At 47.1% G+C, this 15,298-nt stretch overlaps 1 protein-coding gene across 19 annotated transcripts in view; it reads right to left on the bottom strand.

The window, feature by feature from the left end:
• Positions 1 to 15,298, bottom strand: part of RALGAPA2 (Ral GTPase activating protein catalytic subunit alpha 2) — a 280,383-nt gene that overhangs the window by 240,227 nt on the left and 24,858 nt on the right. For all 19 annotated transcript variants that reach the window (XR_015139448.1, XR_015139449.1, XM_086333702.1 and 16 more), the window contains exons 2-3: positions 13,534 to 13,644; positions 11,033 to 11,085 (exon numbers count right to left, since the gene is read on the bottom strand). Coding sequence is in view for 17 of the 19 variants with exons in the window: in XM_086333702.1 (XP_086189828.1) it covers positions 11,033 to 11,085; positions 13,534 to 13,644 (164 nt within the window). In the remaining 2 variants the exon portion in view is untranslated. The remainder of the gene's footprint in view (positions 1 to 11,032; positions 11,086 to 13,533; positions 13,645 to 15,298) is intronic.

Raw genomic sequence — 15,298 nt, 5'->3', positions numbered from 1 at the left:
AAGAAATACAGAAAGTGACATAGTAGCACATAATTCGACCCACAAGATGTGGTTTTGCTCTGAGTAACCCACTGGCTGGAACACCCCCAAGAGGAGTCTTCTTTACACCCGAGGTTCTGACGCAGGAAACCTCAGTCACAACCAAACTTGCCACCTCTTCTTCAATTCAAGCTTCTATTTCCTGGCTAGAAACTGCATTTTTCAGATCTCTTCAAGTTTGATACCAACACAACCAGCTGTTTGTTTTTTCTGTGCCATTTTTCACAGAACAAGAAGAAAAAAAAATTTTTACATCCAGAGAGTTTCCAGGCAGAGAAATAACCACTCCCCCAGGAGATGCTAGCACCTGGTTCCTGTACCCCTAGAACCTACAAGGATTTAAACGCATTTAAACACCCGCTTCCACACAGTTAGAACGTGTCACAGAACCGCAGTCAGCTCACGGCGAGCTCCTCTGCCAAGTTCACCCAGGGAACACCAGGTCTGCAGGAGCAGCTGATGCCAGCAGGCTTTTCAGCCTGTCCTGCATGGCGAGCATCTCACACACTGGGTGTCAGTGTAGCAGCCACCACACTGCATCCAAGCAAAACACGCCACAGAAAAATGACCATCAGATGACAGCAAACGCACGTACAACTGTCTCCTAAACTGATACATGAAGAAACCAACTCGTCCAAACTGTGGTCACCTATGCATTCCAATCAGTTTAAAGGGAGAGAAAAGGGTCTTTGTGTATCTCCTGCTGTTCTAACAGTGACTACAACGTGCTCGAGTTTTAGTGTGACGTTTCCTTATATGTGGTCCTGACGCAGACTCTACCCTCTGCCCTTGCGGGGTTCCTGGGAGCATCTGTGGGTGCTACCTCCGGTGGACCCACTCCTGGAGGTGTCAGCCACCCAGGGCCATGGTGCACACCACGGGAGAAGGCCGCGGCACCCCAGCTGTGGCAGAGGGCCACTGGAGTGTAATTTCACACGGCCGCAGGCTTCTCTAACAGCTTCAGTATCCCCTTCCTCCCAGGTAAACTGAGTAATTTAGTATATTCTGTTGGGTCAGTCCCAAGTTTCTCACCTAGAAGTCACAAGGCATAAGGAAAACTGTAGTCTTGGTATTAAATTTAGAAGTTAAAATGTCCAGTGAAAATGGCTCCTTTCAACTCAGACACTGTCATCTAAGTCAAATTGTTATTAGTAATATGTAAAAAGATTGCTGAATTATAACCACAATTAGAATTCTAGAAGCGATTAGATGTTTACCCTGCTTCCATCTTCCCGTCTGCAGAGATCATAAAGATTTCATGATCAGAAGCAGATACGTGCTCCAGAAACAGAAGACCCGGCCCCGGGTTGCGTTATCTCCCCAACATCTTGTGCAGGGCCCGGTGCTAGGGAGCGATCACTGAGCTGACTCACGACCCCTGCTGACACTTGAGACCACGGAGAAAGGGCACAGCTGGACCCCAGCCTCCCCTGTAACCCCGCTTGAGGAAGTCTCAGTGGTGCTGGGGAGCAGATCACACATGGTTGTGACACGCATGTGCCCACCTGCAGTTGCCCCTAAACAAGGGCCCAACATTAATAAAAACAGCAAGCATGACTAACGTTATGAAGAAAACCAGGTCAATTCTACGTCTCTATGATTACAGAGGATGAGATGGCTGGGTGGCATCACTGACTCGATGGACGTGAGTCTGAGTTAACTCTGGGAGTTGGTGATGGACAGGGAGGCCTGGCGTGTTGCGATTCATGGGGTCGCAAAGAGTCGGACACGACTGAGCGACTGAACTGAACTGATGATTACTTTAAATATACATAATACCCTTATGGTTGCTGAGGGGAAGGGATGGTTGGAGAGTTTGGGAAGGTCATGCACACACTGCTATAATCAGGATGGATGACCACCAAGGACCTATTGTATAGCACATAGAACTCAACTCAATGTTATATGCCAGCCTGGCTGGGAGTGGGTTTAGAGGAGAGTGGACATGCATACGTATGGCTGAGTACCTTCGCTATTCACCTGAAACTACCACAACATTGTCAATCAGCTATACCCCGATACAAAATAAAAAGTTTAAAGTCTGAAATAAATAAATAAGTGAATATACATACCATTGTAACTGGTGTTACAATAAACACCAGTGTCATAACAATGACCCAGTACCCTGGTCATGATAATCCGGGGCATTGACTCCGCTGGCCGACTAGAACTCAGGATGGGTTGCAGGGTGGAGAGGAATTTCTGCTGGCTCTGTTCTCTGGGGACCCTGACTTTTCTCAACTGCAATCAGTCATTTAGAATTATGGCAGTGACCAAGGAGCTGCACTCAAAGTTGGAACCAGTCTTTTAAGAGAAAAAAAAAAACAAAAAAAAAATCCATAGAAGCATCCAAATATTTGAAATCCTCAACAAGAACTTAGATTTCAAGGAATTAAGAAGAATCTGCTTTTCGTGTTCATTTTATTCTTCTTGTCCGTTCTCCACTCAATAGCAGGAAACTGGTCCTTACAGGAAAAAGAAATAAAAAGCACTAACAGTGTGAGATACCCTCGGTGTGGAGTGGGGAGCCGCCCAGGAGGGCTGCTGTATGGTGGACAGTCTGGAATAAATAATGACAAATAAAGCGGAGGAGACCAGGGGCTGTGGAAATTCATTAACTGTGAAAATACAATTCTGTGGCCTTGCTCTGTGTTTTCTGTTCAGAAGAGACAAAGGCCCGTGACTTAATCCTACCGATCACCTGCCCTGAATGCACAGACCTGGTCGTGATTCAGCCCAAGCACTTCCCCCGAACCTCTGCAGGAGCTTCAAACTGGTCTTCATTTTCAAAGAGTTATAAAGGATACACAGATCCACCAAAAGAAGAATGGTGGGGGTGAGGGAGAGAGGTGGAGAGGGGGCAAACGTGTCAGAATGGCTTATAATCCTATTATAGCCATGATTCTAGTTTCACTTCAGGCAAGTCTTCATTATTAATATCTGAGGTAGAACGGGACTATTAAGTGTGAAAATATATAAATAAATGCATGTATGGTAAATACAGTCAATACTGAACCGGCACAGGGAAAGCAACTGGACAGAGCGAAAACCAGCCCATCGTCTCCTCTTCTCCCGCACAGCCTGGGGCTCTGCATTGGTCCAGCTGACTTATTATCATCTGGAAGCCTACTGAAAGTCCTTTCCCCCTTTTTGAGGAAAAGAATTTGAGGCTAAACCCACTATCGATATAAGCTCCCATGGAACACTGAAAAACAAGAGAGCCCAGACTGAATTCCATTAGAGTAAAGAGAGAAAACCCACTAGGGTCCTGGACTCCCAGCTGGTCATTATGACTCCCAGACACCAGTGTGCCCAGCAAGGCTGCCCAGGAAGGGCCCCTTCGAGCCAGCATCACCCCCACAGATGCCAAGGAGGAGGCTGATGTCCACATCAAAGTCATCCTTGTTAGCAAAGGAAAAACAAAACCTATGGGCCCCAGTAACACCCTGCTCTTCTGTCAGCCTCTGAAGAAGCCTCTGGTCATCCGTGCTCTCCAGGCGACTCACCACTGGCTCTGAGGTCCAGGCTTCTCCCACCAGAACCCCCCACCAACATAGGGGTGGGGAGGACACCAGGCAGCACCCTGGGAGGAAGGACACTGACGCTGCTTTATCAGGGGGATGGACAGAAGGGGGCAGATGAAATCTGACCTCGTTTGACAGCCCCTGATTTAGAATGTTCATTTCATCTTAACATAAGCACGAAAAGAGAAGAATGAAATTGTTTTCTGACTTTTCAACTCTGCATCTGCAGAAGGCCACTTCCCCAACCAAGAGGCAGGGCCATGTTCCCTTCAGCCAAAGCCTCCTTCCAGCAAAACCCTAAACCTGTGGTGAAGTCTGCTCCCCACGAGGACAGGGAAGGGTCACAGGCTGAGGACTTGACCAGGTGCCTGAGGAAGAAGAAACAAGTCTCCCAGACGAGGCGGCCAGGCTGTACGGGAACACGCCATAGCCTCACAGTCCAACTGGCAGCCACTAACACCCGTGTGGCCACCTAAGTTTAAAACTTACATCAAATAAAATGACGTACAATTAAAATTTACGTTGCTCAGTCATGCTAGCCACGTTCCAAGCACAAAGTGGCCCAGTGGTGGCCTAACTGCATATGGAACAGTCCCATCATCCCAGAAAGTTCTGGTGAACAGGGCTGCTCCAGAGAAGAAAGCAACAGGGATGTTTAGAGACTCAAAGGCTAACCAGAGGTAAACGGATTAAATATTAAAACTAAATAGAAGCATGAAGCTAAATTTCAGGCTAAAAAAAGACTTCTCTGCAAACTTCTTATTTTGAAGATGTCTCGTTTGGAGACTTCGGTCAGAACTACTTTGTGCAACCCTCGGCTGGTAGAACTGAGGTGCCCCCAGAACTCAGCTGGTCCCACCCCTGCCACAGAGGCATAGGCTCTAAGACAAAGGAAGGCTCAGGGCCTTGGTCAAGGCCACGCGGCTCGCTGTACCAAAGCCGGATCCAAACCTCGCCGGCCCTTCTGCTACCTTTCTCCTATCTCTTTTGTCCAGGGAGTTTCAAGTGAGGAAAGAAAATACTTTTTTAGCATAAAAATACCACATGATCCCAAGGGAGATAAATGGAGAATTTAAGAGGCTTTAATCCAACAACAAATATTATCAAGTGCGAGGCGCTGTGGGGGCCCAAAGGATGCTCTCTCATGGCAGCAGGGCCAGCCCAGGAGCTTCCTGTCTGGTTAGGAAGCTAAGAGAGGGCCACCTTCAGGGAAAACTAGGAACAACCAGCTGGGACAAGCCGGAGTGCATTCTAGGAGCTCACAGAGGACAGTGGGCATCTTCAGCTGCAGATGCCAGGAGAAACGGGTGGGTCTGAACAGAGCCTGAAAAATGGGCCAGATGAAGAGACGCATAATGGACAGGCCCTGAAAAGAGAACTCTGTAAACCAAGAGGCAGGAGGGAAGCTGTGCAGAAAGAGGCCTGGGTGGGGAGGCGCGGCGGGGGGAGGGGGCAGGTGGTGGGAAGCAGGGTGGCAGGTGACAAGCCCAGGGGGGTGACAGCACTTTCACAGAGTGGCCCCGACAGCCAAGCCAGACGGGAGCCTGCACAGGAGACCCAGGGATCCCGAGTGTGAGACCAGCTCCGACAACACTTCACAGGAGGTAAAGACCCCATTCAGTCTCTGGGGAGGACAAACACAGGGTTTATTTAGTCTCCTGGGGTAAGCTGGATAAATTCAAAACTAACAGATCCAGGAATCAAATGTCCTGTAGATCTGTGATTGCTAACTGTGTGATATTGGAAAAACAGATGAATAAGTAGCATCTGAGGCCAAAATACAGGTAAGTTTGATATGAAACCTCTTCTGCAGATGTGCATTTTAATTGGGGAGTGGGAGGCTGGGGAAACACCTTGCTGTCAAACAATCCAGACACCCTGTCTCTCTGCTAAAGGAAGGATAATGTATAGCGTGGCAGATAGCTAGAAACACATCTCTTTAACAACTGTGGCTTCTGGTTTTCTCGATTCCTGGTGCTCTGACGCCTGGAGCCCTGCTGGGCTGGCAGAGACTACCCTCCCCAGGGTTAGCGGATTCCTGGATAGTACCTGCCAGCGCACCTTCGACATGCAAACCAGTCAAGCCCAAATCCGCACACGGCCACCTCCGTTACTGGGTTCTCACTGCCTGGGACACAATCTCCTGCCCAGATCACCTGGGGACCAGGTCCTGGACAGCCAGGGACCACCCCCATGGCCCACAGCCCACTGACAGGATTCAAATTATCTGACCCTAAATCTGCTCTGCCTGCTCATGACCTTGCCTGGCCCTTTCCTTCCCACAGAAGCCACCTCCATTCCTCTCTCTCCTGCTCTCGTCACCTTGGAGCTTCTCTTCAGGGCCCACCTGACGTCCCACACCTCCTGCTTCTGGCACTGTACGTACTGTAACAACCTCTGCCTTCATGCCAATCATCTTCAGGTCTGTGAGTCTTCCCACACCTGATTAAAACAGATTCCAGGAAGGGTTAAAAACCTCTCAACTGCTGAATCCAGAAGGATCTCAAAGTCAAGTCAGTTATTTGACCTTGAAAGCCATTCACCAGGTGCCTGACATTCCCACATCAACCCTCCTTTGACCTATGTAGGTAGCCACCTCAAGGGCCACCGTCACTTCTGAGAAGGGCCGTTCAGAATTTCCTGACTCAGAAGGTGGTTACTGGCGCTCTGATGTACCCGTTCTCACCAGGGACTCTTCAGTTTACCACGAAATGTAACACATGCTCCATAAGGGCAGGGGATTCTGTCCATCTCACTGCTGTACCTCCAGCATCTAGAAGGGCACCTGACACATAGTAGATATGCGATAAACACATCTAATGAATGAATGGCCTGCACAAGAATAGGCGTATGCTGGTATCACAGCCCTTGGAGCACAGCTTGATCATTGAGACTCCTAAGTGGTGCACAGCCTGGTGCTGAGTTCAGGAATGGGTTCCAGAGTGAGACCAGAGGTTCAGCCTCTATCTACCACTGGACAGATATGCAACCTTGGGCAAGTCACCTGACACAATGAAGCCCTCATCCTTCCATCCATAAAAAACTGAAAAGACTGTATCTACCTCCAATTTCCTGAAAGGATTAAACAGGATGGCACAATGGAGACTCATGGCATGGGGCCCCATACCATCAACTCCACACGCCCGTTTGAAACACACAGCAATGATAGATGATTTTTTTTTTTTTTTTTTTTTGGCTGCACTGGGTCTGTGTTGCTGCACGTGGGCTACTCTGGTTGCAGTGCTTGGGCTTTGCATTGCTGTGACCTCTGTTGTTGCACAGCACTGGCTCTAGGCATTCAGGCTTCAATATTCATGGCCATGGGCTTAGTTACTCCACCACACGTGAGACCCCCTCAGACCAGGAATTGAACCTGTGTCCCCTGCCTTGGCAGGCAGATTCCTAAACGCTGGACTACCAGGGAAGTGCCATGAAATATGTTTTTAGAAGAAGAGTAAAACTAAGGAGTCATAACCTCAATTAGTTGTGAAAAACGTCCCTGTGAACCAGCAACAAGAGAAACTCCAAGTGGTACAGAAGTTTGAAACTAAGGGCAGGGGTGGCTGAGGTCAGCTTCTGAGGGGTACCGTCCTCCACTGAACATAAAGGCAGATGTAACAGTCCTCCGGCTGCCTAAAGGAGACTCAGCCTGGACTGACACCATTGCTTCACCAAGCAGGGTGATGTGGTTGGTGGTTCACTACATTGAAAAAAATGACTGCTTCCTTCCTCAAAGGTTTCCGTCTAGACAGCCCTGACTTACAGAGCAAGCAGTAGCTCCCCTAACAGGCTCCTCTTTCTTGCCTTCTTAACTCCCTTACCTCCGTGCTTTTTTCCAATCTATTTCTTATTTATTGACAATCTTTACACAGTAGCCCTTCTGCAATTTAACACGTCTTAATAATTCCACTTCTTCTGAAAGAAGCCTTTCCCAATTATTTATACCTTGATAAGTATTTACCTTCAAATCCTCATAAACCACCTCTTTTTAAGTGGCACTAACTTGTAGACGGTGGCGACAAAGTGACACAACCCTCAGAACAAACCATGCAAATTATAACCCACCTTCTGAGGATGGAGACAGAGACAACATAAACAAAAACAGAAGTGGTGCAGGTTCATTTTTCACTCATGTTTATGGCACCAGATGAAGGTTTTATGAAGCTGTGAATAAGATATATTTGTTCTCTTACATGAGCAACAAACCCCCTACAGATGGTAATGTATGGGGAGTAACACCTTCCTTAATCTAAACTTTCTGAGCACAAGGAGGAAGTGTTGAAACCAGCCCCCCACCCCAAAGGGGTACAAGGCTACAGGCTCTGATGGGCTTTCCTGTTGTGGGACAGTGACAGCAAAAGTTAACTGTCATTTCCACACTTCAGGGACACAGGGAAACCAGCAAGGACTTAAAACACAGCCAGAGAGGAAGCAGGAGGGGAGCAAATGCCAAATCCAAGGAGGACCCAAGGACATCTTCAAGTTCTAGATCTCAAGCCCACCCCAACGTGGGTGTGAGAAACTGAGCCTAGGATGCCAGTAAGGAACCAGGACCCTCAAGGGGAGCCAAAGGGACCCCAAACAAGCACACTCTCAGACCCCAAGCAAAAGCAAAAACAAACCCTTTGAGGAAAAAAAAAAGGATTCAAACAAATTAAATATGCATCCCATGAGTTTTGATCTCCAAGTGGTATCACAAAATGTACAAGAGAAGAAGCTACTCTGAGAGATTGAAGAAATAACCAATAGCTTTTGACAACCAAAGACAGACTTCAGATAGGAGAATGATCAGATACAGTGTCAAATCTTCTGTTTCAGAAAGTAAAAGATGTCTAATAATGAACAAGGATCAAGAGACAATCAAATGAAACCAGCCACATAGGAATACCAAACCAAAAGAAGTTAAAACATGAAAAGGAAAAAAAAAAGCAAAAACACACAGAGGGACTTCTCTGGTGGTCCACTGGTTAAGACTCCGAGCTTCCAGTGCAGGCAGCGTGGGTTTGATCTCTGGGTTAAGTTCCAGGATACGGTGCAGTGAGTTCAAAATTGGTAAAGCTATGGAGACAACTGGCAACATCAACAACGTAACTGGCCCAGGAACTGCTAATGGATGTACAGGACAGTGCTGATTCAAGAAGTTTTGCAAAGGAGACAAGAGCCTTGAAGATGAAGAACATAGTGGCCAGCCATTGGAAGTTGACAAGGACCAACTGAAAGCCATCATGGAAGCTGATCCTGGTACAACTATACGAGAAGATGCCCAGGAACTCAACATCGACTGTTCTATGGTCACTTGGTATTTGAAGCAAACTGAAATGGTGAAAAAGCTCAATAAATGGGTGCCTCATGAGCTGACCACAAATCAAAAAAAACTGTCATTTTGAAGCATCATCATCTCTCATTCTGTGCAACAGCAATGAACAATTTCTCAATCAGATTGTGACAGTGAATTTTATACAACAACAACTGATAACCACCTCAGCAGCTGGATGGAAAAGAAGCTCCAAGGCTCTCCCCAAAGCCAAAATTGCACCAAAAAAGGGGTCACGGTCACTGTTGGGTGGTCTGATCCACTACAGCTTTCTGAATCCCGGTGAAACCATTACATCTGAGAAGTATACTCAGCAAATCGATGCGATGTGCTGAAAACCGCAAGGCCTGTAATGGGCAACGGTCCACAGAAAGGGCCAAATTCTTCACCACGACAACGCCCAACGCTTCAGAAGTTGAACGAATTGGGCTACAAAGTTTTGCCATATTCACCTGACCTCTCACCAACCAACCACCACTTCTTCAAGCATCTCAACAATTTTTTGCAGGGACAACACTTCCATAACCAGCAGGATGCAGAAAATGCTTCCCAAGAGCGTGTTGAATCCTGAAGCACAGATTTTTATGCTACAAGAATAAACAAACTTGTCGCTTGTTGGCAAAAATGTGTTGACTGTAATGGTTCCTATTTTGATTAATAAGGATGTGTTTGAACCTAGTTATAATGATTTAAAACTCTGGGTTCAAAACCGCAATTATTTTTGCACCAACCTTAACAATGCAACTACTTCCCCTAATAATAAGCAACAGTTTGGAGATAATGAAGATTAATCCAAAGCAGATAAAACTGAAGGGATTATGAACCTTAAAGGAAGGACTGGGCCATAAGTTTTAAAACTGGGGATAGGACCAAATTTTTTGAATTCTTAGAAAAATAAGCAATTAACCAAATCAGAATTTTTTTACAAAAAATCTGAATAATCATAAAGTAATCTGCAAGGAGATCAAACCAGAGCGGGGATGCGGTCAGGGAGGAGGTACACTGCAGTTTCTGGACCTTAAACTTAGTGGCAGGGTGGGGGTGCGGGGCAGGTGGCGATGGTGGGTGTGGCAAGCCTGTGAGCTTTATCCTCATGCTTTACCTATGTGTGGTGGGTTCTTTAGCAAATGCATTAACCTTCTACATAAATAATATAAACTAACAGAAGAGTTCAACCGGCAATGGTCAGTAGAAACCTGTTTAAATGACAGACATAATTAAAGCTCCTGTTAAAAACAGCTCCTCTGCGCCAGCTTCATTCACAGCAGGGTAACCACAAAACATGCCCTGAATCAATGTCTGGGACTCTGAGGAAGGAGCATGGCCCTCAGAAGAGATGGGTGACCAGTGACGGATTGCCAGCCGCGAACCCGTACCAGGCTGGAGGTTTCTGCATCTGTTTTATTTCACGAACCCAGACAGCCTTCCCCCCCAGCCACCCCTTCAGCCAGCTCTGCAGCAAACACATATACGACTTTCCTCAACAGTCACGAAGCTGGTCTCCCACCAAGCTCAGCACACGTCTTTTCAAAGCATGAATCATTTCTAGACAACCAACAATTAACGTTCAGAACCCATAATCTGGTTCCAGTGTAGTTCTCAAGGCATCAGTAATCTGATCACTTGTCTAATACATCTAGACAAGAAAGACTTTACTCTTAATAGATCAAAAGCCACAGCCATTGTTCCACCTTTGGACAGAACATATGATCAACACTCGTGAACACAGAGACACATAGGTGGCAACCTCAAAAGCAGTCAGGGAAATATATGTGAAAAACTGCGAGTTTTTACATGTCAATTCGTATATATTAAAAAGAAAAAAATTATCTGCAGAGTTGGTTGGGGAAATTTACAGAAGACTTACGTGGAAGTTTACATATAGATTTATACGACCTTTTTGAAGAGCAATTTGGCAATATCGATGTTTAAAATGTACAAACATTTCCATCTAATAACTTCCCATCTAGATCCCCACAGAGGAAAAATTCTCCCACAAGGGAAAAAAAAAAATCACAAGAACATTCTTAGCATCTTGTTTGTAAAAGGATACACATGCCCATCATTTTTACTTGTCTTCAAGTAACATTAAAGATCTAAAATACCTTGTTTTTGACGAGAATCTTAAAAGCTAAATGAATTAATAAAAACTTACTTCAAAAAGAAAGAGAATGGAGTCCAGCTCCTCCCTTTGTGACTTATTATTCCCTGGAATAGATAAAAAAAGAATTCATTATTATGACAATGTGCCAATTTTAAGATATTAAAAATTAGGTTAAAATTACATTCCTGACCCTGGATCTGAACCCCCACAGCTCTGTGAAGTGGCTGTCACTCATTCACTCAACAAACTCCGAGGATGGCCTCCGTGTCAGGGATTCTTCTGGGATCTGAGGGCCCATGAGTTCACAGGTGTAAACCCCTGCCCTGGGGAGGCTTACATTCCGGCAGGAGAAGGCTCTCCAGAAATGAGTGAGGAAACCAAGAAGCAGATGGGAATGCCCCAAAGGGCAGTTTGGGGTTGACTAGGGAAGTTGGGGATACCCTGCTGATAAGGGGATACCTGAGCAAAGACCTCAAAGAGGTGAGGGAGCAGCCACAGGGAGACCCGGGGTATGGAAATGGGGGGGTGGCTATGTTTCAGGTGGAGGGACTGGACAGTGCAGGGTCCCCGTGGGGGAGCGGGTCTGCATGGGGAAGATACAACGAGGAGGTCCTTGTGTCTGGAGCGAGGGGAAGAGTCATGGGGGTGAGGCGGGTGGGCAGGCAGGGCGTGAGGGGACCAGGAGGCCACTGGAGGGTCTGCAGCGTGGAGCTCATGACCGACAGACGCAGAGGGTACCAAAGCAACCCTCCAGCTGGTCTTTCCCAGAGACTTTGGCGGGGGTGGGGTGGGGTGGGGTGGGGTCGCGTGGTCGGTGTGGCAGGGAGGCCAGTTCTGAGGTAGCTGTGGTAACCCAGGTGAGGACAACGGGAGGAGGCCAGGAGGAGAGGTCAGGAGGAGAAGCCGGGGGGAGAGGCTGGCGATTCTGGATACGTTTTGAAGGCAGAACCAACAACGCAGGTTTGGCTGAATAACTGGAGGGCTGAAGGGATCACAAGATGATTTTGTTATTCCTAGCAACCATTTTCCTTTCTTCTTTTGTTTTGGTAACTTCCTCCCCTAGGCTCCAGTCAACACACAGACTGTACTAAAAGCAAGAAACTGTAAAGCCTCTCCCTCTTTTCATCGGTCCTTCGTCGTGACTCTGCAGGAGATACAAGGCAACAGAGTGGCCGAATCTTCTCCCCATCAAGAAGGGTCTATTTCTCTCCAGCCCCAGAATCCGAGAGGTCACGTGACCTGCTCCAACCATGGTGACGACAGCAGACGTGAGGTGAGCTCAAAAAGCCGTACTCGCCAGCAGGTCATGGAGCCCTGAGGCCACAAGTGCAGGAGCCCAAGGAACCCTGCCAGCTGGGCAAGAGGGCCCAGGTGAAGGACCATTAAGGCACCCTGGGCAGCAGCTTCACAATCAGGACATGTGTGAATGAAGCTACTCGCCACTAGCCAGTCAGAGGCAGGAGCCAACCCAAACCAGAGGAACTGCCCAACAGATTCAGAAAAATCACAAATTAAATGACTAGTGGTTATTTGAAGGCACTCAGTGTTGGGATGGTTTGTTGTGCAATTTGTTACGCAGCACAAACTGACTGATAGTCTTGAACCACCAAATTTTCCTAAAGGATAGAGGGAGGAAAAGGAGAACAGGGATGGAGGAAGGGCCTATTAAAAAATGAGGTTTGTAGATTGTAATGTTGTTTTCTTAGATACCAGGTTTTAATTTTTTTTCTTTGCTATTTTAATTGAATATATTATCACACTACTATGAAGTGGAACAGAGCTAGGAGGCAAGATAAAAATCACATCATTCCATATTTGAGATATCTACCAATTTGGCAGAAAAAAAATTTCAGTTCAAGATGTGTACCAATTTATAAATCACGAGGGGGAAAAGCTAAGAAATTCATTTAAAAAGAACAGGTGCTGGCATTCTGGGCCCAGGTCCACGTGTGCCCTGACGTAACAGAGGCTGGAGCAGTATCCCCTGAAGGGCCTAAGTGGCAGCTGTGTGGCCTCCATGCTCCTCTCTATGGCCTCTTCTTTCCATGTGACCCTGTCTCAGCCCACCGCAACGCCCCCCACCAACCTCTGGAATGGAACTCACACTTTCTGTGGTTTTCCTTCTATTTTTATAGATATATATTTGTGTGTATGTGCAGAGTCTTAGTTGCAGCATGTGCGTTCTGGTTCCCTGCTGCTGCTGCTAAGTCGCTTCCCGACCAGGGATCAAATCCAGGCCCCCAGCATTGGGAGTGCAGAGTCTTAGCCACTGGGGCAACCAGGGGAAGTCCCCTTCCGTGGATCTCTTGTCTTTCTATTTTCCCCTTGGCTGTTTGTTGTTCAGTTAACGTCTGTACGAGAGAAAGTTCAAGGGAAAGACGCAACCGCTGTGAGTTCACAGCTCTGCTAAGTGTTTGGAAAGAGAGGAAGCTTAAAGTCATGTAACTTGTAGCACGTGACACACACAACCTCCAAGAACTTCCTGTATTTTTATTAAAAAAAAAAAAAACAGAACTTTGTATATCAAAAAAAAAATTTGTAGAAATTCTTACCTTTTAATTTCAAACTATTTTCCAGTGTTATAAAATTTTCATAGAAGATGAAATATATCTGAGAATAGTTGGTCTCAAAAAACTGCTTAAGATCACTGGCATCCACATTGTCTGAAAAGAAAAAGTTCCCATTTACAACCATAAACTTACATGATCATCAGCATTCATGAACAATCTTTTCAGAAACAAAGGAATGCAAAAACCAGTCATGTCTCCTTATAAGACAAAACAACGCAGTAAAGTACATTTCCGTCCACTTCTTTCTCCACTTAAGGGGAGCTCTGAGGTGACCTGGGGCATGTCCCCTCCCCAACCCCCAGACCTCAAGGTCACAGCCAAGGTCACAATTGCTATACAGCAGCTGGAAGGCCAGGGGTTAGTGAGGGTCCTGGGAGGGACAAGATGATTTCCAGTTGGGGTGGGGAAGTAAAAGGTGAGATGGTTTAGACCCAGACCAGGAGGCTTCCAGGTGGCACTAGAGGTAAAGAACCCACCCGCCAATGCAGGAGACATTAAGAGACTCAGGTCAATCCTTGGGTCAGGAAGATCCCCTAGAGTAGGAAATGGCAACCCACCCCAGCATTCTTGCCTGGAGAATCCCATGGGCAGAGGAGCCTGGCAGGCTACACAGTCCGTGGGGTCGCAGAGTCAGACACAACCGAGTGACTTAGCACACGTAAAGAAGGATGAGTCTAACTCTGCCAGGAGTGCCCCACGGCCCAGTCTCTCCTCCCTCCCTCCAGCTACCACATCAGGCCCTCCCAACCTGCCCATATCCACCCGGGCCACTGGTCACCGCATCCCTCCGTTTCTACTTGACCCATCCGGCCCCCGCATGGACACAGTGGGTCCTGTGTTCCTAGCATCATTCCAGCCGTGTGTCTCCCATGTGTTTAGTGTTGATAAACCAGGCCTGCAGGTAGATTGACTTAACGTGCAGGGAATTCAGCCCAGGAATATGTCGCCCCCACCCCACCCTGGCCCCTGCAGGGGCCAAGCCAACAATACAGTCAGCGTCCCTTTCGGCTCAGGTCAGAAAAGTCACCCACTGTCAACACACCTCTGCACAGGTTCCTCAGGAAACAAGGTTGTTTATGCCCTTCCAGCAGTGTCCTGACAAGGTGTCAGCTCTTTGGGCATTCTTATAATTCGACAAGATTACTCAAGGGGGAAATAAAAAAAAAAAAACATGTTGCTATTCAATCTATAACAGAGTCCTATCAGCTTTGGGGTCCTAAGTCTGTGAATATGTGAGAACATATACCCACTGCCACATCTGCATTCTATAAAGTTAACATTCACACCGATGAATCTAAAGAGCTGTTTTCCTCTGGTAACTACATAGCCCCTTTCATGTAAAAATCTGCACTGGTTCTTTGAAACAATGTCCCTAAGATGTTGGAAAGATCATAGGAACGGCCAAGCTCATATTCCCTTTCTTGTCTGAAAATCACAGGGAGCACAGAGCAGTGCAAGTTCCCGGTAACTCACAAGTTTACCTGCGTGCCAGCAGGTAACGACACCAGGATCCTTAATCCACACAAGCACTACCGTTCTCATGAGTGACACAGCCTTGCTGTGGAGTTCTCCAGTGCCTTCCTCGAGTGTGCCAGTTCCAAGGGCTTTGTTAAACATTTACTCCAACAACAACTGCTCAGAGGGCCTCTGAAACCTCCCCAGCCCCCAGGCCAGGTCAGGGCCTCCGCTCTGCAGCCCACCACCCTCTTCCTCCTGGTCACAGACTGTCACGCTGCGCTCGATTTCC

Source organism: Bos grunniens, chromosome 13, assembly GCF_055505025.1.
Source record: "Bos grunniens cultivar Pamir isolate PY7600 chromosome 13, Bosgru_T2T1.0, whole genome shotgun sequence".
In the NCBI taxonomy this organism is placed as follows: Eukaryota; Metazoa; Chordata; class Mammalia; order Artiodactyla; family Bovidae; genus Bos; species Bos grunniens.
This window is presented reverse-complemented; position numbering and strand designations above follow the sequence as displayed.